Source organism: Babylonia areolata, chromosome 29, assembly GCF_041734735.1.
Source record: "Babylonia areolata isolate BAREFJ2019XMU chromosome 29, ASM4173473v1, whole genome shotgun sequence".
In the NCBI taxonomy this organism is placed as follows: Eukaryota; Metazoa; Mollusca; class Gastropoda; order Neogastropoda; family Buccinidae; genus Babylonia; species Babylonia areolata.
In genome coordinates, this window is record NC_134904.1 from 25,454,083 (window position 1) to 25,478,057 (window position 23,975).

The 23,975-nt window shown below is 44.2% G+C and overlaps 1 protein-coding gene across 1 annotated transcript in view; it reads right to left on the minus strand.

The window, feature by feature from the left end:
• Positions 1-23,975, minus strand: part of LOC143274623 (GATOR complex protein Iml1-like) — a 228,834-nt gene that overhangs the window by 196,400 nt on the left and 8,459 nt on the right. Inside the window, exons 4-5 of the mRNA XM_076578493.1 lie at positions 17,845-17,933; positions 14,979-15,089 (exon numbers count right to left, since the gene is read on the minus strand). Coding sequence (XP_076434608.1) covers positions 14,979-15,089; positions 17,845-17,933 — 200 coding nt within the window. The remainder of the gene's footprint in view (positions 1-14,978; positions 15,090-17,844; positions 17,934-23,975) is intronic.

Genomic DNA, 23,975 nt, shown 5'->3' on the forward strand with positions numbered 1-23,975 from the left:
CTAGTGAGATTACGTCATCAAATCGTGTCATTATTGGACGTCATTTTTTTTCTCTGCTTGTCGAAACGAATTGCAGAGGTGTAAGACGTAACTTGAAACACAGAAAGACAACGCAGTCATAGGCCAAATAAAGCCATAGGCTAGATCTAGTTCTTGTGTTATTGTGCTTAAGCGCCCAAACCGTTTTTTGGACCGGAAATAGTCTCCCAGAACCGGAAGTGACAATCTAAATGGCCGGGCATCATCACTAGAATTATGCCGAACTGTGTGTCAAATTTTAGATCAATTGGTCCAGTAGATTTTGTGGTAGCCTTTGCCACACATTTGTGTTTACACACACACACACACACACACACACACTCACACACACACACACACACACACACACACACACAGACACTCAGACGGAAATTTCTCGCACTGGTCCATCATAACAGTACTCTCCTTTTTTTTTTTTTTTATAAAAGGAGAGTACTAAAAACAAAACAACAACAACAAAATATAAATACAAACCACATACTAGCGACACATCAACTACTTAAGAAACCACGTAAGAAAACCCAGAAATATTATATCACACACACACACACACACACACACACACACAAACTAACAAACAAAACCCAACAAAAAAGAAATAAGAAGAAGCAACAGCAACAAATATCAAAATTACACAACAGAAATACTTGTTGGACTATTCATAGTCCAGTTCACCGTCGATGAAGTAGACAAAACAAACTGTGAAACACACATAATAAACACACACACACACACACACACACACACAAACGCACGCATGCACACACACGCACGCACGCACACACACACACACACACACACACACACACACATCCAGTAGATCTTGATGTAGCCCTTGCCACACATTTGTGTTTACACACACACACACACAGACATAAATTTTGCGACATGGCTTCCATCGTAATAGTACTCTCCTTTTTATAAAGGCAGGTACTAAAAAGCAGATTTTAAATGTTTGACCGTCATTCAGTGTGAAGTTTACGTAACTAGTGCAATGAATAACAATTTAAAAGAAACAAGTTAAAATCTAAATGTTTTATTATTATTATTATTATTATTATTATGCACCAACTCTGCTTTTTTTTTTAGTAACTACGGTACGGCGCATCTCCGCATCATGATGCTCAACCGGGCCAGGTGATAGGGGGCGGGGCCTTGCGGTACCGCCGGAATGTCTATAACGAGATGAGTCAGGGAGTGCTTCTTAATGCACAGATGCGCGTAGAATTTTCTGCCGTTTGTGCTGGTCTGCTCTTAACGACGTCACAATCTCCAATCACACCCAAAACACCTGTCACTGACGCAGCTATATCACCCATCGCACAATTGAAACTCAAGACGGTGTATGTTGACTCAAGAGGATGAGGATCTCAATAAATCTCTCACTGAAGATGAGAAAAGTTATGCACACGACTGATTCACAGGAAATTGTTTCAGTCAGGAGACAAATCAACAGTCAGATGCAAAACTGGAGGTCAGCCAATAGTGTTGAAAAAAGTCACACAACCCCGCAAATCATCTGCCATAGCATCATCTCCTCTGAAGAAAAAACGGTCTCAAATTATGCAAAAAATTGGAAAGCACATCTCAGGGAACAGTAAAGAAGCCATAGTAAAACAGCAGGGGTCAGAAAATCAAAAGATCAGGTCAGAGCCACAGACAACAGATACTGCAAGCTGCTGGATGTGGCCCAGTGAAAGTGACCAAAAAACAAGGGTCTGCACTGAGAGCCGCCATGGGGTTAAGCTGGGCACAACACAGGATACAAAAGAGGTTTTATGCCAGTATTCGTGTGGAACATGAAGGGGAAAGGAAGGAGAGGGAGGTGCAGAAAGAAGCATTGTTTGGGGAGGTAGAAATACAAAAGACAAAACTCATCTTTGTTGATAAAGAGGGGAGACAGAGGAGGAAACAACAGTAGGAAAAATCAAAGATATTCCAAAGATGGTAGAAAACTTATTAGACCAGTACGACAGAGAAAACAAGTTGACATGGCATGATGATAGAATAACGCAGGATGAGATATGGGTAAAAATTGGAGGGGACCATGGAGGGGGGACATTCAAACTCATGTTTCAAATTGCAAATCTCACCAACCCCAACTCAAAACACGTGTCTCCTGGCCATTGTAGACTGCAAGGACAGTCCAGACAATTTGAGAAGAATCTTAGAACCCTACAAAGAACAGCTAGCTGCTCTGCAGTCAATGACATGGCGAAACAAGAGAGTCAAAGTGACCTTGTTTGGGGACTATGACTTTCTCCTCAAACTGTATGGACTGTCAGGTGCTCAGGGGACACACCCATGTTTATACTGCACAGCATCCAAATCACAAACACAAAATCCACCTCACTGCAATGAAGGCAACATCACACAGCGCACGTTACAGGGCATCAAGACAGACTACAGCAAATACAAACACTCCAAGCAGAAAATCGCCAGCCTGCACGACAATGTAGTCAGGGACCCTATTGCTGACATAGAACTTAGCCAAGTGGCTCCCCCATACCTGCACATTCTTCTGGGAGTGGTCAAAAAACACCATGACCTGCTGGAGGGGGAGTGTCATTCTCTTGACAAAAAGATAGGAGAGTCAATAGCCAGCCAGGGAAAACAGACAGACAGCGACTCAGCCTTTTCTGAGTTTGTAGACAAGCTGAGACAGCTCCAAAGTGCTGAAGAAGAAAAGAGATTGCTAGAAACTAGGATTGTATTTAATGAGCCTGAAGGAGACAGTACACCACTCAGTGATTTCCAAAAACAGCAACGTGAGCTAGCAGATATGGTAGAAGAAAAAGATGCAGACATTGAATATCTCAAGACACAGCTTGACCTTCCACACCTGGCTGGCCATGTCACACAACACTTAGATGCTGTACTTCAACAGCATACCACGGAGCATCATTCATTGGAAACCACTGTCACAAATATCTCAAGCCAGAAACAATAGAACACATCAGTGACAGTGCAGTCAAGAAAACAGGTGAACTGACTCAAGACGCTGACATAAACCTCAGAGCTAGGAACATTTCCCAGAAGTTTAAAACAATAAACACGCTGTTCTCACGCATTCACATAAACATTTCACATCAAAGACCCTTGACAGACAGTGACGTTGACACACTGGATAGTGACATCAAACAGTATATGTATTTCTTCCGCCAACAATTCCCACAAACACGCATCATTCCCAAGCAACACATCCTAGAAAATCACTGCATTCCATTCATTCATTCTCACGGTTTTGGCCTGGCACTACACGGGGAACAAGGGGGGGAGGCAACACACGCAGTCGTCAATTCACTCAAAAAGAAAGTATTAGGGATGCAGTCACAAGATGACAAACTACGTGTCATCATGCAAGAGCACATGACTATTGTCTCTCCCATGCTTCAGCAAGTCGTACCCCAAGCAAGAGAATCACGGCACAAATCAAAAAGTAAAGAATAAAGAAATTTTCAGCCCTGTTCTTTTTTCCACCCTGAATCCTTCCCTCCCACACACACACACTGTAAGAAAAAAACAAGAAAAGAAAAAATGTTTGAGTTTAGTCAGTGTCACACTTCAACTGAGTGGATTACCAACTACAAACAAGGATTCATACGGATTTATAAGTTCAGGTAGGAATGTATTTTATTATTTAGAACTTACAAATGCATGTCAGTACGTTACATTGTGATTGTTTACTAAAAGCATGGTATCGTCAAGGTGTATCTTTTAGAATGACCAAATGCATGTGGCAAGCAAAGGCACACATAGTGACACGCAAAACATCTAGTTGGTGAAAATCTCTCTCCCCCTCTCTGTGTGCGTCTCTCTCTCTCTCTCTCTGTGCGTCTCTCTCTCTCCCTCTCTCTCTGTGCCTCTCCCCTTTCTCTCGTACACATTCCTCTGTTTCTCAGTATGTCTGTCCCTGCATATCTGTCTGTCTGTCTGTCTGTCTTCCCATGATGTTGAGAGAAGTGTGAAACTTAGGTGGCTGGCAGCAGTTCTCAGTGGAGCTGACCGTTAAATACTGACACTAATTCCGGGGCGGTCTGCCACCTCTAGGTAACAGTATCAGCTATAATTTCCTTCCAACTGTATTGTGGAGACAGGCATGTATATCATGATAGAAGTTTTATCTCGAGCTAAAATGATACACACACAACAAGGAGTTGAATTTGAACTACGTTTCGTGTGTGTTCCTCAGTTCGAACAGAATTTTCGTGTGCTCGCTAAGTTTTGTACCGCTTGTACACTGCCTGTAGGAAATTAAACCTACTCATGTTTGGTATTGTTAAATTTGTCAGAGAATCACACATCCATTCACACCCATAGCGCCCTTCTTTTTGCATTCTGACATAGAGTATTATTTTCTAAAAGCGCATAACCCTGTTTCTGACAGTTTATCAGCAGCTGTGAAGCTGTTCACAGCTGTACACACTGCCTGTGTAACATGCGCTCCGCTGAGAATAGCGCGAAGTTAGTGGTGCGGCAGAGCGCTGCCCCATATACTGCCTGCCTGTCTGTCCAGGCTATCACCTTTCCAACGTTTCGCGCTCACTCACTGTTCATCCCTCTCCCCTCCGCTTCGTGCCGAAACTAAATGGGCTGCCTTGTGCCGCCGTGTCCAGTAAGTGATGAGGCGTTCACAAATGTTTCTCTGAATAAATATTTAACGGTCTCATTCTCCAACTTTCCATCACATGTTATCATGTATTGTCCATTGAATATAGGACTGAACGGGCAGGTCAACAACTTGAAACAAAACGGTGTCATTCACATTCGCGAAGAATATGAGCACGCGCTTTGAATGTGTATAAATATGTGTATGCAATTGATTTTTGCCCATGACCTTCAGGGCTCAGCCAATAGATCTGTAAAGTCCACTCATCATATTGATTTTAGTATTTTCCGAAAAAGACAACTTGGGCGAATGAACATAGTGAAAGCACTGTACACTGAGTGTAAAACACACAAGCTTTTTATGTATTGAGTATAATTTCAAAATGTAATGTTTAAGATGAGAAAGATCAGTTTAAAGTAAATTAAGTCCCCGAGCATTAATTACAGATTAATTTCCCTTTTTTACCCCTGCACCAAAACATTTGCAAAATAAATATAACTTCCATGCTTAGTAAAAGAAGTTCCTGTTTGAACAAAAAAAATGATAATAATGACTGCTCTTGTTGTTGTGTCAGAATACCAGATCAAAGTGCCAAGTTTAGAGAATACAAAAAATATAAATATAACAGTAAATGCAGTTTGCATATAATTTGGCTTCTTTTATTTTATTTTTTGTGTGCCCATCCCAGAGGTGCATTATTGTTTTAAACAAGATGATTGGAAAGAACTGAATTTTTCCTATTTTTATGCCTAATTTGGTGTCAACTGACAAAGTATTTGCAGAGAAAATGTCAATGTTAAAGTTTACCACGGACACACAGACACACACACACACAGACAACCGAACACCGGGTTAAAACTCACAAGTGAGTCAAAAAGTGCATCAACAAATAAATGGATACATAATCAAATTAATGAATAAATAAATACATAACCAAACAGATAAATAAATAAATGAATTTAAACAAATAACATAAAAAAGTAAGCAGACAGATAATGAAATAAAATAAAAAGAAAAAGAAAAAAGAAAAAGGCAAATAAATGAATAAATAAATGAATAAATAAATAATGATTTTCAGTCAGTCCATCTGTGCTGCATTAGGGAAAAAAAAAAAAAAAAAGGCCAACAGAGCAAATCCGTCACCTATAATTTGCATCAGTTAGACACAGTAAGCATGTGATGTCAAACAAATTGTTTTACATTCACTTTTCATTCTTTGATTTCAGCTCGCTTAAAAATAGAAAATGAAAACGACTTTCAGCTGACAACTGAAAATGAAAAGGAGGAGTTTGTATTATACTCCATGTTTGGTGTTAAATATACTTACCATGTCAAACTGATGCAAACTAGGCCTATTGGTTTGCTCTGCTTGGCCAAATTTCGCGCGGCTAACAGTGAAAAGATGGGCCCACCGCTCTCAGCCAATCAAACGCCTCTAAAAACTATAAGCGCTTAATCATTCCGTGGCCATGAACAAAAATGCCCCATGAGAACCACGGCGGAGACGCGGGGACGGACGGGCGGGCATTCGAGTTTGACATGGTAAGTATATTTAACACCAAACATGGAGTATAATACAAACTCCTCCTTTTGGTGTCATATACTGTACCATGTCAAACTGATGCAGAATTTAAAGCAAATGGAGGCGGGCAACGCCTACTGGTTCATATGGGGAGCCCTTGTAACTGAGACGGCAGTGTTAGCCGCGACAAAGGAAATCCCCTTGGAACCGTCAGCCCTGGTCATACGGAAATTCCTGAGGTAGAAGTTGATGAAGGGATTCTCAGACGGCCAGAAGGCTGCCTCCAAGACATGCTGCGTTGGCACTGAGTGCTGGAAGGCAGCCGAAGTAGCTATGGCCCGCACTTCGTGTGCCCTGGGATGAAGACAGCTGATATCCCTGTGTGCATGAGAGTAGGCTCTACGAATGACTTGGGAAACCTGGCGGGAAATGGTGCCTGCAGCGATGTCTTTCTTGTAATTCTCATTGAGGGAGATGAGCAGACCCCTCTGAGAAGAACGCCTATGGCGAGACCTATCCCAATAATATTTGAGACACCGAACAGGACAGGTGCCTATCCTCATCATCTTGGGCAAGAATATCAGACAAAGGTCTGACCCTCGGAGAGGGGGAAGGAACCTCAGGGTCTTGGTTCTTAGCCAGAAACTCTGGAAGGAAACGAATAGTGATGGAACCATCTCTGTGGAAGGCCAGATCTTGTGGCATTTCACTAAGCCCGTGCAGCTCACTTCTACGACTGCCTGTGGCCAGCCACAGAAGGAAAGTGGTCTTGAGGGTGAGGATGTCAACAGGAATAGTCCCCAATGGTAGGAAGGGCTGTTTTCGAATGAAATCCAGCACCAGGAACAAGTCCCAGAGGGGCACTCTTCTGGGGTCTCTAGCTTCCTTCAGAGGGGCACCCCTAGCCACCTCTCTGAGCAGGCAATCCACTTCAAAGGCGGAACCACCTAGCTGTTTGCATTGTGGTACAGAAGGCAGACCTGTACCCTCGCACAGAACTAGCAGACAGGATGAACCGAGGAGCAGAGAGCCAGAAAGTTGGCCAGCTGCATGCTCGTAAGGTTCGTAGGGGTAATGCCCTGAGCTGTACACCACCGCAACCATATCTTCCAGCGAAAGTCATACAAAGTCTCCATTCCCTGCCTCCTTGCTCTGGTGACTATGGAGAGGAGGTCAGAGGAGGCAGACCCCTGGGTCAGCACAGCCGACACAGAGGCCGACCGAGGGGTCGAGGACTTCAATGGTGATGCTGACAGTTCCGACCGCACAGCAGCCATGCGTGCTGGTGGAGCAGTTGAGGATTGGAATGCGGAGTGCCCGAGTGAGGCTGCCTCAGCAGATGAGATTTAGTTTCAAGTTCCAGGGGTGGGAACATGTGTCAGGGACTGAAGGTCCGGAAACCAGGTCTGGGCTGGCCATTTCGGCGCAATGAGGATCGGCTGCGGGTGTTCCAATCTGTCTTTCCGTATCACCTTGGACAGAATTGGAAAGGGAGGAAACGCGGAGGCAATCAGACTGCTCCAATCTAGAGAGAGAGCATCCACTGCCCACGCTTCTGGGTCGGCAACCGAAGACACGGAAGTGGGAAGTCTCTTGTTGAACAAGGTCCACCATCGGCCGAAACCACTGTTCCCACACCCCCTGAAGGCTGTCCTTGTCCAGGGTGCACTCTGTGCGCATGACACTCTTGGGCCTGCTAAGAGCATCTGCCAAGAAGTTGGTTTTTCCTGCTCAGTGTCTCGCTGAAAGTGCAATGCCCTTGCTGTGGCACCAAACGGAGGAGAGCCTCAGTCCGCATTGAGAGGTCTGCCGAGTGCGCTCCCCCCATTTGTTCACATAACATGCGACCGTCGTCTTGTCCGTGAACAAGCGGATGGTCTTGCCAGTGGCCTCCCCCATGAAGTGCAGGAGAGTCCTGCGAACTGCCTCCAGTTCCAGAACATTGATGTGGCATAGGCGCTCCTCCGGGGACCAAGTCCCTGCTGCATAGAGTGAGTCCATGTGGGCTCCCCAGCCCAGGGAGGAGGCGTCTGTGAAGAGTGCCACCTGAAGAGTAGGTGGGGCTAAGGGCACCCCCTGTGTCCAAAGGGGGTGATTAACCACTCTGATGTCACCTCGAGGAACCACTCGCCCAGACATATCTGGGTATCCCATGGCTGAGTGCTCTGGGACTGGCGTAACCTCAGTACCCTCTGGAGAGGGCGCTTGAGAACCCTGTCCAGGGGAATGAGAGGTGCCGTGGACTCCATCATGACCAAGAGGGAAGAAAGTGTCTGCGCTGTATCTTGGGAGGAGTGGCGCCAGTGGCTGAGGAGGCCTGCCAGACGGTACCAGTGATCTGGCGCCAGAGAGACTATCATAGACCGCATGTCGAATCTCATCCCTAAGAAGTCGAAGGACTGACATGGGGACAGATCGCATATCTGCTGGTCCATGAGGAAGCCCAGTTGGGAGCAAAGGTCTAGAAGTCTGGCCGTATGACTCAGGCACCGGGCCTGCGACTGGGCCAGGATAAGCAAGTCGTCCAGGTACACACAGAGACAAATGGATTCCGAGCGGACGATGGACACCAATTCCCGCACCACCTTGGTAGACAGGAAAGGGGCAAGGGACAGACCAAATGGGAGGGCCGGGAACTGGATCCCCTTGTCCCTCCACACGAACCTCAGGTACCGACGGGATGCCGAATGGATGAGTATATGAAAATAAGCATCTTCCAGATCGATAGAGGTAGGCCAATCACCTTGTTGGATGGTCTCCCGAATCTGTGCCTGTGTGTCCATCTTGAGTTTGATTTTGGGGAGGAATTTGTTGAGGGGGGACAAGTCCAAAACTGGTCTCCACCCTCCCGAGACCTTTGGAATCACCAACAACCAGCCGTAAAAACCGGGGCCCGGGTCCGAGAGTTGAGATATAGCCCCATGAGGAGTGGGTGCGATATCTCTTTTTCTAGGACGTTCTCCTGCTCCGTTGAGCTGGGCACCTAAGGAGGAAGAGTGGATCTTTAGAGGGGGGAGATCCTCCACCCAAGACAGCATGTACCCCGACTCTAGCACCGACATAATCCCGTCGTTGAGTCCCAGAGCACACCACTGATGTGCACGCCGGGACAAGTTTCCTACTTGGAGGGGCTGAACGACTGGCGGTGCTGAATCGGGGCCCAGTCATTGGGGGTGCTGCCTTCTGGCCTTGGGCATGGCCGGTCGGCTTGGACAGACCTAAGGTGGTTTATTCCTCTGCCACTGATTCGGCACACGCTGCCTTGACAGGCGGCGTGGTATATGGAGGGGCCCTGGTGGCCAGTCTCTTCAATGGCATAGAACCCTGGAGCCCATGAGAGGTGTGGGCCAAATATGAGGCCACCTCCCTGTTTGTCTCTGCCCTGTGGCTGACAAAATGGAGCGGGAACTGGCCGAAGAGGGAGTGCTGCTGTGCTGGGATGGACCGCAGGGCAGCCCTCTCCTCCACAGGAATGTTAGAGAGGCTGAAAATGGCATCACGCCGCGCTAGCACAGTATTGAAGTGAAGGCTGGTAGCTGTGTCTGCAGCTGCCGTGAGACCAGATGCTACCCTATTGCCAAAAGCGTGTAACCTCTGGTCGGTGAAGAGGCCCGGCGGGACAGAGGAAGGAGACCCCTTGTCCTGATTAACTGGACACTGTTCGCACAGGTCATTGGCCCTGTGAAGGAACGTGTCGAAGGTGTACGCCGTGGAAACCTCGAGGGGGCAGCGGCGGGCCAATTTGTCCCACTCTGCTAACGTTTTAAAGGATAGGTTAGCTGAAGTGGGGAAGGTGGTGCGCTGTGAGACCAACATCCTGTCCTGTGCGGAGGGCTCTGCTCCGCTGTAGGCAGGGTGGTCCTGCGTGTACCAGGACCACAACCCTCCCTTGTAGGAATCTTTAAGAAACTTTCCCGGGGAAAAGGCGCCCGGGGCAGAGAGGGACTCCCTGCCTAGAGGAGGGATGGAAGCAGCACCCCTGACAGTGCGGGCTGACTTAATAAGCCATACCTGCACCATTTCTGGCACTCTGAGTTGCCTTGTGGTTCTGGAGTTAGAGTCACATGGCGTAAGGAGGGTCAAAGGTAACAAAGTAGCCTGAGGGACTGCTTCGGCATACGTGGCCCTATTGGGGAGGGTCAGTTCGAGCTCGGCAAAGTCCGGGTTTGGTTCAGGCTGGTCCCTAGGGAGGCACGGGCTCAATCTGTCCCCCCTGGGATGTGGGCGAAGAGTGCTCATCTGCTTGTTCGTCCTCATCCGAAGACAGGGGCTCCCACTCTTGTTCGCAGTCCATCCCCTGCTGGGTGCCATCCCAAGTGGATGTACCCACTGGGGCGTCCTGTGAGCTGTGGTCAGCCCATCGGGATGAGCTGGGACGATCCCGAGCCGGGACCATGGCCGCCACTGTTATGTCCTTGACACCTGAAGCGGGTGGGGAGCGTGTGGACCGTAGGTCCAACCATGCTTGGGATGGTGGGTGCCACACCTTTTCAGAGAGGGCGTCCCTGGATGCAAGAGTGACCCACGAGTGCTGTGTGGGGACAAACACCCACTCATCTCACTGTAGGACCGAGGGCTGGGCAGGTGGGGACTGCCGGCTCCGCCGGGCCGAGTAGGGCCCCTGAGCAGCCGTCGGTCCTGACAAGGAGGCCGTTGTGACCGTGGTGGTCACCTGTGGGTTGACAGAGGCCCGATTTGTGGACAGAGTGGCAATATTGGTCGAGGAACTCGACCTGACCGACAAGAAGTCGATCCCACTTGTCGGGGCTGTGTGTGTCACCCTGTGAGATGTGCTGGGTTGGGTCCGGTGGGGAGCGGACAAGGGGCTGGCCCTTGGTGCTCCCAGCAACCCAGTGTGCATCCTAGATGCGCCCCAGTACGGGTAGAATGGGGGTAACTACCCGTGGGCACCAGCCATACTGTGACCCAAACCCCAAGGGTCACTGGTGCATTGACCTCCATGAAGGGAACAACCTGGCCAAGTCGGAGGGAGGTCAGGTCCGACTTGGGTGTCAGTCCCGCCCGAAGACGAGCGGGCTGACTGCCCGGAACCGCCTGACACGCACGGGCCTCCCCCAGCAGGGGAGACCGGCCGGATAGCGGGAAGACCTGCAGAGCAGGTTGCCACGCGCCCCGAATCCCCTCCCGTGGGGAGACTGGGGTGGCTTGGCCCGGGGTGGGCAAAGTAGAGATCCCCCCCCGGAACCAAATTTTTCTCCCCCCCCAAAAGGAGGTGGGGGAGGGGGGTCGACAGAGAAGGGAGGAGGGGGAACAACAATGGGGCACGTGAGGGCCGTCTCCGAGTGGGGACCCGGGTAATGGCCGGGCGCGGCCTCCCCTCGGGAGTCCGCGCCTAGCTGCGAGTCCCCACAGCACGGAGATGACTTGCCATTCCCCCCTCTCCCTGCCTCGCGCTGGGACACCTCGGGAGGCGACGCTCGTACCTCTTTCCCCCCGGTCCCCTTCATGACCGTTTTACTGGTACGAACGTCGCCTCCGCGATCAGCGTCTAACGACGCCTCGCCGCGGTCCGTATCGGGAGGAATCATGAGCTCCGGGCCTGGGAGAGTCTCTTACCGAGTCTCAATCCCAGCATCATGATTCCCTGCCTTCGTGGTATGGCACACGAGGCATGGAACCCGCGCTTAGGCACCCAGCGAAAATCCGACCCCCAACAGAGAAAGGAAAGACAGGATCGACTTAGAGGCAGAAAAAATCGAACGAATCGAGGGTGCCGAGTCGAATCGAGTACACAGAATGTAAGAATACAATAAACACAAGCCGCATGCAACAAAATAAGGCCAAAAGGATACGCTGAACAGCCGAAAAAAGCGTAAGACGAGACAGAGCGTAAACCTGACAAGATGGCGTGGAGAGCCTTGGCCAAAGGAATGATTAAGCGCTTATAGTTTTTAGAGGCGTTTGATTGGCTGAGAGCGGTGGGCCCATCTTTTCACTGTTAGCCGCGCGAAATTTGGCCAAGCAGAGCAAACCAATAGGCCTAGTTTGCATCAGTTTGACATGGTACAGTATATGACACCAAAATGAAATATTAAAGCAAACCATGCCAGAGATTCTTCATTCTTCTTAAAAAAAAAAAAAAAAAAAAAAAAAAATCTTTCCACAGGACTCACCGCTCAGTTTTAAAGGATAATTCAACACAACTCACACAAACATAAAGAAACCAACTACAACTGAACAAGATACACTATGAATTTTACTTCTGTCCACAACCGCACACTTGTGCAACTTTCTGAGTCAGCTTCAAGAAAAAGTCAATGTAGTGATAACAAGGATGAGGTCTTTGGAAACACTTTGAAGCTATATTTTCCTTACAGCTCTCTCTCTCTCTCTCTCTCTCTCTCTCAAAACTGACACACCCAATCCTCTATCCTCTAGTCAAATGGACATTACTCATTTATGTAAACAGAAAGAAAAATAATCACAAAAATATATAACTGCTTTATCTGGTTTGCTGCAAATGCTTAAGAACAGAAAGAAACACACAAAGTGCCTCAAACAGAAGTACACTGTTGGGTGTGTTATGGCGATGAAAAAAAAAAAGGACATATAATAATAATGGTATTTATATAGCGCTGAATCTTGTGCAGAGACAAATCAAAGTGCTTTCGCACCAGTCATTTACACGCATGCATAACTCTAAAACTGTAGAAACTAAAGACAAGGAAGGGCAGGCAAGGGAGGCTATTTTGGGAAGAGGTGGGTTTTAAGGCCAGACTTGAAAGAGCTGAGTGTGGAGACTTGACGAAGCGAAAGAGGAAGTTCATTCCAATCGCAAGGTCCAGAGACACAGAAAGAACGGCGGCCAACAGTCGAGTGTTTGAATCTGGGTATGCGTAAACAGAGTGGATTCGAAGCTGATTGTAGTGAGCGAGATGGAGTGTAGAGGTGAAGGCAGCCGCAGAGATAGGAAGGGGAAGTTTTGTGAATGTATGTATAACATAGAGTGCTGATCTTGTACTTTATTCGGTGTGAGACAGGGAGCCAGCAGAGATGTTGCAAAAGAGGAGTGATGTGCTCAGATCTTTTCTTTCTGAGGACGAGTTGGGCAGCAGAGTTTTGTATGCACTAAAGGGACTGAAAGGATGAAGCAGGCAAACCAGACAATAGAGAGTTACAGTAGTCAAGGCAAGAGAGAATGAGAGAAACGACAAGTCTAGATGTTGCGTCAGTGGACAGATATTTCCGGACGGCACTGATGCGCCACAGTTGACAGTAGCAGGACTGACATGTCTAACTGATAAATTTTTGCATGGACAGTGTATTGTCAAGGACAACACCGAGGTTCCTGACTGACGTGGAAAGAGGGATGGATGTACTGCCAAGTTTGATTGATTCAATTGTGATGGAAGACAGTTTTTGTTTAGTTCCTATGATCACTGCTTCAGTTTTGTCTGCGTTCAATTGTAACTTATTTCGAGTCATCCAGTTTTGAATGTCTAGGAAGTAGTTGGATGTTTCTTGCAAGAGCGACAACAATTTTTCAGGGGTATCACTCTTCTGGAGTTGAGTGTCATCAGCATAAGAATGATGACTGATATGGCGGTTGATAATTTCAGCGAGAGGAGCAGTGTACAGTGTGAAGAGCACTGGGCCTAAAACAGATCCCTGTGGGATTCCATGTTCAATTTTAACGGGTTCAGATTGGAAATGATCAACAATGACAGACTGGAATCAATCAGTGAGATAAGATTTGAACCAGTTTAGAACAGTGCCGTTGATACCAAATGTAAAATGAAGACGGGAAAGAAGGATTGAATGGTCTATCATGTCAAAGGCAGCTGACAAGTCAAGAAGAGTAAGAAGGGAAATTTTTCCTGATTCAGACGCTATCAGTAGATTGTTCAGAATGTGGAGGACATATAATGTAACAAAGGAAAGTGAACTATCACTTTACATTAAGCAAACATATATAACACAAAAGTAAAACTATACAAAATGAAACAATCACATACTTTCTTTGCACCAGTAAAAAAATAATCTTAACAACAGATCAGCTGTCATGTGAGTTCAATAAGCTACAACTCGATGTTAAACTGATATTGTTGTCAAATTTAGTTAAAACTGATAAATACATAATAAAGGCTATCAAAGTTTGATGACAATTCAAGTCAGATCATGCCCGTTTGAATCAGAGGGCATCCCTAAGTTATAGTGCTCTGATAATACAGTTGCAAGACTTAGCAGTCAATCAGTCTAAAGGCTATGAACACATGCCAAACAACCAGAGAAGTATTAGCCATCACAACTGTCATGCAAACAGCATATTTAGTTTGAAATGAAGACCTGTTATTTTTATTAAATTTTTCTCCCTAGTCTGCAGCAACTGTTGACTGAAGTATTCACCACAATCATCATCATCATCATAAACATGACAAATGGTTTACATTTGTGACCATATCCACTGTTGATGATATGCCATCAATCTTAAAGACAAAGAACACATGTATTGAATCAAACACTCACACAGTCACACACATATGTAACAAACACACAAGCATGCACAAACACTCAAACACATGCATGTATGCAAGCACACACATGCATGCACACTCACATTCAAACAGATGGCAAAACAAAAACACCTCCACAAACACTATATGCCGAGACCCCCCCCCCCCCTCTCCTCACCCAAACCCCAACCACCATCCACCCCCCCTCCCTCATACATATACCGGCACATGACAAAATACAATCATACACACCCACAAAGACATTTTACCCACAACCATCCTCACCCCAACAGTTGACATGCCTGTAACAAAGATCAGTGAGCATTCAACTCACCAGTGGTCAGATCTGGGGTCCATTCTTGCTCACCAGTGGCTGCCCAGGGCACATATTTCTCCCTCATGTTGCTGAACAGTCTCTGTGCATTTGATGCTGACTTCTGGAAAGCTGTGGTCAGAAACCCAAGAATCATACAAACACAGACACTCTCAGCAACATTCAAACACACTCACACCAACCCTCTCTATGACACAAACACATACAAACACAAAGAAACACACACAATCACAGATTCAAACACATACACTCAAACACACTCACACACAAACTCACACATACATGCATACATACATTCACACACACACACACACACACACACACACATACACGCACACAGAGTTACACACACACACTTTTGCTTTTAAAGGCAAAGAATTGTCAGTGCACAACTTTTTGACTATGTTTTGCTTCAAAGTAGTTTGCCCTTGTTGCCTTGCAGGTACCATTAAACCACGGCTGATGAAAACGTTTCCTGACCTTGCTAAAAGTAAAATTTCTATGAACTACACCAAATGTGTCCTTTGCTGAATCAACAAGAACAGAACAAATGTACTTGTTTATGTCATAAACAGAAACATTGTCCTGACCCAAAAAATTATGCAGAGCAACCATGTCATATCTTGCTAAATGTTCTTAGTACAGAGTACACTTCTCATTATCCCATTTTTTAGCTTTTTTAATTGTGTAATTACAATCCAAAGGAGATTCAGTACAACACGGCTGATCAGTGAAACAAATATGACTCGTTTTTGATTTTGCTTCATCTTAAAGATCAACGAACACATCATTCTCACTGTTTCCCACTCCAATGGATTAACACAAAGGGCAGTGGACACAGGATAACACTGCATCCAAAAAATAAACTTTGAAAGTCTAACACTTGCTCCATCAGAAATGATGACCCAATCATATAGTCAACCACAGTGCTACCATTACTTGTGCACATTCCAACACCAGCATCACACCCTACCCTGCCATTGAATATAAATAGTGGTAATGTTGTTCAGTCTTTGTCTGTCTTGTAATGTTCTTTGATGAAGCTGAACATATTCTTCACAGTATTCATGAAGCATGTGATCATAAAGGAAGGTATCAAATTGACTTACATCTATATAATCATTAAGACATTTTATATATGCATTAAAGTCACCCATCAGAACTATGTAGCAATCGTCATATTTATCTTTTAAATCATATATTTCATTTTCTAACTTGTCAAACAGTTTGATATTGCTGTAATGTGAGCCCTCAGTTGGAATATAAACACCACCAACCAAGCAGTCTTTTTCATATCCTAAAATAAAATTCTTTAACAAAACCCATGCAACACAACCACCTGTTTAAGGTAAAATATGTACATATATACTGGTGGTGGTGTGTGTCCATCGAGATCGATGATGACCATCGTTGTCATCCAGCTGGGGGATGGGGGGAGGGTGGTGGTGGGGTGGGGGGGAGGATGCTCATGAATCTATCTGTGAATGCGCAGATGGCTGAATAGTCCAATCTGCGCACGAAATGTTCGCTGACAGTTGGGGCAGACAAAGACAGGCATACCATTGTCAGGGAGCTTGTTTGCCCGTGACTTTCTGGCCTGCCTCTTCTGAACAGCTGCAGCAGTCCTGTTGGCCTCGCACAACTTGGCGCCTTTGTGCACAGCAGCACGCCATTTGTCACGGTCCACTGCAGATTCCTCCCAGGAGTCAGGGTTATATCAAACGCTTTCAGAGAGACTTTCAGAGTATCTCTGAAGCGCTTCTTCTGACCTCCGTGTGATCTCTTCCCTTGTTGCAGCTCGCCATAGAAGAGCCTTTTGGGCAGCCGATGGTCTGGCATGCGCGCCACGTGTCCAGCCCAGCGAAGCTGTGCTGTGCACAAAGGCGCCAAGTTGTGCGAGGCCAACAGGACTGCTGCAGCTGTTCAGAAGAGGCAGGCCAGAAAGTCACGGGCAATCAAGCTCCCTGACAATGATATGCCTGTCTTTGTCTGCCCCAACTGTCAGCGAACATTTCGTGCACAGATTGGACTATTCAGCCATCTGCGCATTCACAGATAGATTCATGAGCATCATTCACAGATAGATTCATGAGCATCCTCCCCCCCACCCCACCACCACCCTCCCCCCATCCCCCAGCTGGATGACAACGATGGTCATCATCGATCTCGATGGACACACCACCACTGCTCAAGTCGGTCTTGCTCATATTGCAGGAGGAGGTTGCTTTTCTATGTCTTCTCTGCAATCACCTTCAACTCCTGTGATATGATTTCTGAGAACTCAGTAGATTGTAGACTGTTGGTGAACACATTTTTCAAAGTTGATGTTATGACAGAAATAAGAAATTCTATGACCCGTGATGCAAGATCAAATGCGTCATCATTATTGACGCCAGATTCTTTGGACTTATTTTTTGCTTTTCCTTTTCCATTATCTTTCCCCTTCGCTGCTTTGTTTTGGATCCAGGCACCTAGCGCACACACTCCTCAAAGTCAAAATCTTCACACTCAATAGACTTAGTGCCTTTGACATAATATCGCTGGGTCTGGCAGCAACAGACATGGTACAGTACTGGTAAGCTGAAGTGAAGATACCGCTACCCAAGTCGATAAGTCTTGAAAATTGCTGATAAATATATTGCAACATGTTCTTCATACAAAAAATAAAACTTAGTAAGTGGCACAAAAACTAAATGATGTTTTTGATACAACTTGTACCTGCAAATAGCGCAGCAGATCACACACACACAAAAAAAATCAGAATTACACACACACACGCATGCACAAACACACATACACACGCACACACAAGTACACACACACACACACATACTTACACACACACACACACATACAGGATACAGACCTGGAGTCACATCTCCACCACTCAGCTGCCTGCTGGACAAACTGGACACAGACCTCAGGCCTGGGGAGGCTCCTTCACTTTCTCCTGCCCTGAAAACACCGCTCTTCTTCAGACACCATCTGAACTCACACAATGTTGTCTTTTTTTATTATTACAAAGACCCCTCTTCTTCAGACACCATCTGAACTCACACAATGTTGTCTTTTTATTACAAACACCCTCTTCTTCAGACACCATCTGAACTCACACAATGTTGTCTTTTTATTACAAACACCCCTCTTCTTCAGACACCATCTGAACTCACACAATGTTGTCTTTTTATTACAAACACCCCTCTTCTTCAGACACCATCTGAACTCACACAATGTTGTCTTTTTATTACAAACACCCCTCTTCTTCAGACACCATCTGAACTCACACAATGTTGTCTTTTTATTACAAACACCCCTCTTCTTCAGACACCATCTGAACTCACACACTGTTGTCTTTTAATTACAAACACTCCTCTTCTTCAGACACCATCTAAACTCACACACTGTTGTCTTTTTTTAATTATTACAAACACCCCTCTTCTTCAGACACCATCTAAACTCACACAATGTTGTCTTTTTTTTTATAATTACAAACACCCCTCTTACCAGCCGCCGCAGCGAAGTGGTTAGCGTCGCAGACTGACGGCTGGGAGGACGCGGGTTCGAATCCCAGCGGAGGTGGGTTTTTTCGGCCTGTGGCCAGCTCCTACCCAGAGTTGAGTGTGCTGTGGGCTTAAATGGGGAGACTGGACCACACAGTCGAGTGTCATCCACTTCAAGGATGCATCTTTGGGTGTGTTGCTCTAATTACCTGACCAACACTGCAAGTGTCTGTATCTCTCGGGCCTGGTTAACACCGGGATATCATTATGACAGGAAGCGTAGAGTACAGCCTTGTCACGCAGTCCCAAACCTAAATGGACCTCCATAGCAATATCGTCATCGTCATCCTCCTCCTCCTTCATCATCATCAATAAAAAAACAAACAAACAAAAAACCAGCCTCAAAGTCTGTGGCCTTTCATGCCCTGCTCTCATGGTGACCTCAGTTTCGATACCCCTCCACTTCCGTGCTTGGGGTGAGTCCTGTCAATGTTGTCAGTGTCGGCAGATTCATGGGGGGCTGTTGTTTGAGGGATGTGGTGGCAGTCTCCACTCTGGGAGGGACGCTTACTCAGTCTGGCTCCGTGACTAAGCCATTATTTTCGTTAGGGGGCTTAGTAGGTGGTCTCCTAAGTACGTTAAATCAAAACAGGCACCACTGATCACCACCGAAGTGACTCAGCAGTAGCGCAGGGTCTCCTCTGGTGTGTGGCCTCCTGGCGACCTAACATCGATGGCTCCCTGTGGACTGCCGACGCTGGAACTGTGACGGACGAACCCGGGTATGGCCGTGTATGGGGGAATCTAAATGAGAGGCATGGGAGTAACACCACTGAGATGGTGCAGATGATGGGGCAGCAAAAAAACAAAACAAAAACCTCTTCTTCAAACAAAATCTAAACTCACTCACTGTTGTCTTTTTTGACTCACTTGTGTAAACAAAGTAAGTCTATGTTTTAACCCCATGTTCGGTTGTCTGTGTGTGTGTGTGTGTGTGTCTGTGTGTCCGTGGTAAACTTTAACATTGCCATTTTCTCTGCAAATACTTTGTCAGTTGACACCAAATTTGGCATAAAAATAGGAAAAATTCAGTTCTTTCCAGTCATCTTCTTTAAAACAATATTGCACCTCTGGGATAGGCACAAAAAATAAAAAAAAGAAGCCAAATTATATGCAAACTGAATTTACTGTTATATTTATTTTTTTATTTTTTTTATTCTCTAAACTTGGCACTTTGATCTGATATTCTGACACAACAACAAGAGCAGTCATTTTTATCATTTTTTGTTCAAACAGGAACTTCTTTTGCTAAGCATGGAAGTTTTATTTATTTTGCATGTCTTTGGTACAGATAGTAAAAAAGGGAAATTAATCTGTAATTTATGCTAGGGGGCTTAATTTGCTTTAAACTGATCTTTCTCATCTTAACCATTACATTTTGAAATTATACTCAATACATAAAAAGCTTGTGTGTTTTACTCTCAGTGTACAGGGCTTTCACTATGTTCATTCGCCCAAGTTGTCTTTTTCGGAAAATACTAAAATCAATACTACGAGTGGACTTTATAGATCTACTGGCTGAGCCCTGAAGGTTATGGGCAAAAAATCAACTGCGTACACATATTTATACATATTCAAAGTGCGTGCTCATATTCCTCGAGCTGCGAAGGGCGACATTTTGTTTCAAGTAGTTGACTTGCCTGTTCAATCCAATATTCAATCAACAATACACGATAACATGTGATGGAAAGTTGGAGAAGGAGACCGTTAAATGTTAATTCAGAGAAAGATTTGTGAATGCCTCACTGCTTACTGGATTATGCCCCAAACTGCCATAAAAATATCAACAAAATCAATCGGAATCACCACTATTCTTTGTCAGTTAAAAATAACAAACTACGAGAGTTAATACCCTTGATGAAACGTGAAAATTTCCAGTCTTGACTTTTCTCCAAATTAAGTCCTTTTCACTTCATACGGTGTTTAGAAGTACTCGTACATGGCTCTACATGTTATTAGTTTAACAAAATACTCAATTATCATACCAACTTTAAAACTATAAAATTAGATGGTAAAATGGGGCGTCATTTACCCTGAGACTGATGTGTCATGCTTGTTGCAGATGATGCTTGTTACACACTGTGTTCGACAACACATGAAGGCGGTAGAGAAGAAGAAGAAGAAAAAGAAGAAGAAGAAGAAGAACGGCATAGACAGCAACCACTGATGAAGTTAGTCAGCCATCCACCCTCAAAACTGACCAGTCTGACAACTCCCCACTGGCTCAGTTTCTGCATCAGCGACAGACTACCCCTGCACTAAGAAAACGAAACCAGACTAGACTACACAGTGTCACACGCCTTTGAAACACAGCCATTCTAAACAACAGATCCTGTCAACTTGATATCATCTTTATAATCAAGGTCAGAACATGTGTGGGTTGAATCAATATTATTCATATCATATAATTTAATATAGATCTGAATACTATGACATGTCTTGTGAATCTGAACTTTGATATCAAATTTCATCAAACTCGCTCACAGACACACACACACACACACACACATGTAGAGTCTATAGTGACATTACAGTAATACAATTTGTTATAATATTATGTTGTTTGTGTACGCATGTTTTGAGCTCAAAATAGATTCAAATGTGGAATGTATTTACTAAATTAGATGTGTACGGCAGAGAGAGGGAGAGAGATAACAAGAGAAAATTCTTTATTCATGAGGATAATAGATATATGATAAATTAAAGTTGTCTGTTGTGTTGATATATATGTGTGTGTGTGTGTGTGTGTGTGTGTGTGTGTCTGTGTGGGTGTGGGTGTGGGTGGGTGGGTGGGTGTGGGTGTGTGGGTGTGTTTTAGGCTCTGTAACAATGATATAGTATGACTGATAGCAGTCTACATAAATGATTTTAGACTGCTGGGAAACAGACATTGGCTTGACTGATCCGTTCCAGGGGTTTGAACCATTGGCAATTATATCAACTGCCTTGAAAATGTTCAGTATTGTGCAGAATACTTTGGTTTAGTAAGTGCTAGTGTGGGGTGGAGAGAAGTGGGATTTGTTCCAGTATAGTGACATTACAGTAATACCATTTGTAATATTATGTTGTTTGTGTACAGATGTTTTGATCACAAAATATATTCAAATGTGGAATGTATTTACTAAATTAGATGTATATGAGATTCAAGAGATTCAAGATGGTTTATTCATGTATAGGCCTAGGCCCCTTATGAAGGGGAATGTGAACATTATTTTACAAACAATACATCACGACACTGTGAGCATCAATAAACACAGTCAAACAAAAATATACCAGCATTACAGTTCAATGTGTAGGACAATAAAAGAAAAAACAACAACAACAAAACAAAAACAAAACAAACAAACAAAAGAATACATACAGCATTTTCACGAAGTAGCCATGTATATGAGAGAAAGAGAGAAAGAGATTACAAGAGAAAATTCTTTATTCATGAAGATAATAGATATATAATAAATGAAAGGTTTTTTTGCTGTGTTCATATATGTGTGTGTGTGTGTGTGTGTGTGTGTGTGTGTGTGTGTGTGTGTGTGTGTGTGTGTGTTTGTGTTAGACTCTGTAACAATGACATAGTATGACTGATAGCAGTCTATATAACTGATTTTGGACTGCTGGGAAACATACCTTGGACACACACACACACACACACACACAGTATATAGTGACATTACAGTAATACAATTTGTATGTTGGGTCTTACTGAATCAGGGTTATCACAAAAATCTGTGATATGATGAAAATGTGTTGTGAATGTCATTTTTTCTAATACTAATTGTAATCATAAAGCAGACAGGCACATTGTTAATACCCATATTGAGTTTTTTCACATTGTATTAATTGCTTTCTCTATGATTAAGCTTATAATGCATTACAGAGTAGTTTAACAAAAAGTTCAGTTACATCTTATGTATTTATACAAATTACAACTTAACTTTATTACCTATCTTGTGTGTGTTTGTGTGTGCATGTTGGTTACACTTCGGTGTATTTCCTCTTTCATTTAAACAAAAGCAAGTGTGAGTTAGAAATGATTTTTTTTCCTTTGTGACTTTAATTTTGAAAAAAATAAGTGGAAAAAAAAAGAAAAAAAAGTGAAATCCAACACAACTTTGTGTGGTCTATATTTCTATGTTGGGACGTGCACATGACTTATGTTTTGCAACTGATTTTTTGTGTGTTTTGATTCAATTGTTGTAGTAAGTGCATGTCACAAGAGAGTCTTGAAGGCCTTGCCTCTCTTGTTTACAAACACCCCTCTTCTTCAGACACCATCTAAACTCACACACTGTTGTCTTTTTTTTTTTTTTTGACTCACTTGTGGAAACAAAGTGAGTCTATGTTTTAACCCGGTGTTTGGTTTTGTGTGTGTGTGTGTGTGTGTGTGTGTGGTGTGTGTGTGTGTGTGTGTATGTGTCCGTGGTAAACTTTAACATTGACATTTTCTCTGCAAATACTTTGTCAGTTGACATCAAATTTGGCATAAAAATAGGAAAAATTCAGTTCTTTCCAGTCATCTTCTTTAAAACAATATTGCACCTCTGGGATAGGCACAAATTTTTTTTTTTAAAGCCAAATTATATGCAAACTGAATTTACTGTTATATTTATTTTTTTATTCTCTAAACTTGGCACTTTGATCTGATATTCTGACACAACAACAAGAGCAGTCATTTTTATCATTTTTTGTTCAAACAGGAACTTCTTTTGCTAAGCGTGGAAGTTATATTTATTCTGCATGTCTTTGGTGTAGATAGTAAATAAGAGAAATTAATGTGTAATTAATGCTTGGGGGCTCTATTTGCTTTAAACTGATCTTTCTCATCTTAAACATTACATTTTGAAATTATACTCAATACATAAAAAGCTTGTGTGGTTTACTCTCAGTGTACAGGGCTTTCACTATGTTCATTCGCCCAAGTGGTCTTTTTCGGAAATTACTAAAATCAATACGATGAGTGGACTTTATTGATCTATTGGCTGAGCCCTGAAGGTCATGGGCAAAAATCAATTGCGTACACATATTTATACATATTCAAAGCGCGTGCTCATATTCTTCGCTAATGTGAACGACACCATTTTGTTTCAAGTTGTTGACCTGTCCATTCAATCCTGTATTCAATGGACAATACATGATAACATGTGATGGAAAGTTGGAGAAGGAGACTGTTAAATATTTATTCAGAGAAAGATTTGTGAACGCCTCATCACTTACTGGATTATGCCCCAAACTGCCATAAAAATATCCACAGAATCAGTCAGAATTCACAGTTAAAAATAATAAACCATGAGAGTTAATACCCTTGAACTGATGAAATGAAAAAATTTCGTCTTGACTTTTCTCAAAATGAAGTCCTTTTCACTTCATACGACGTTTGTTGCAGTGTGATTGCGGCGATAGCCCCGTCTCCTTTACCGCGGACTTAAAAAGAATTTTTAAT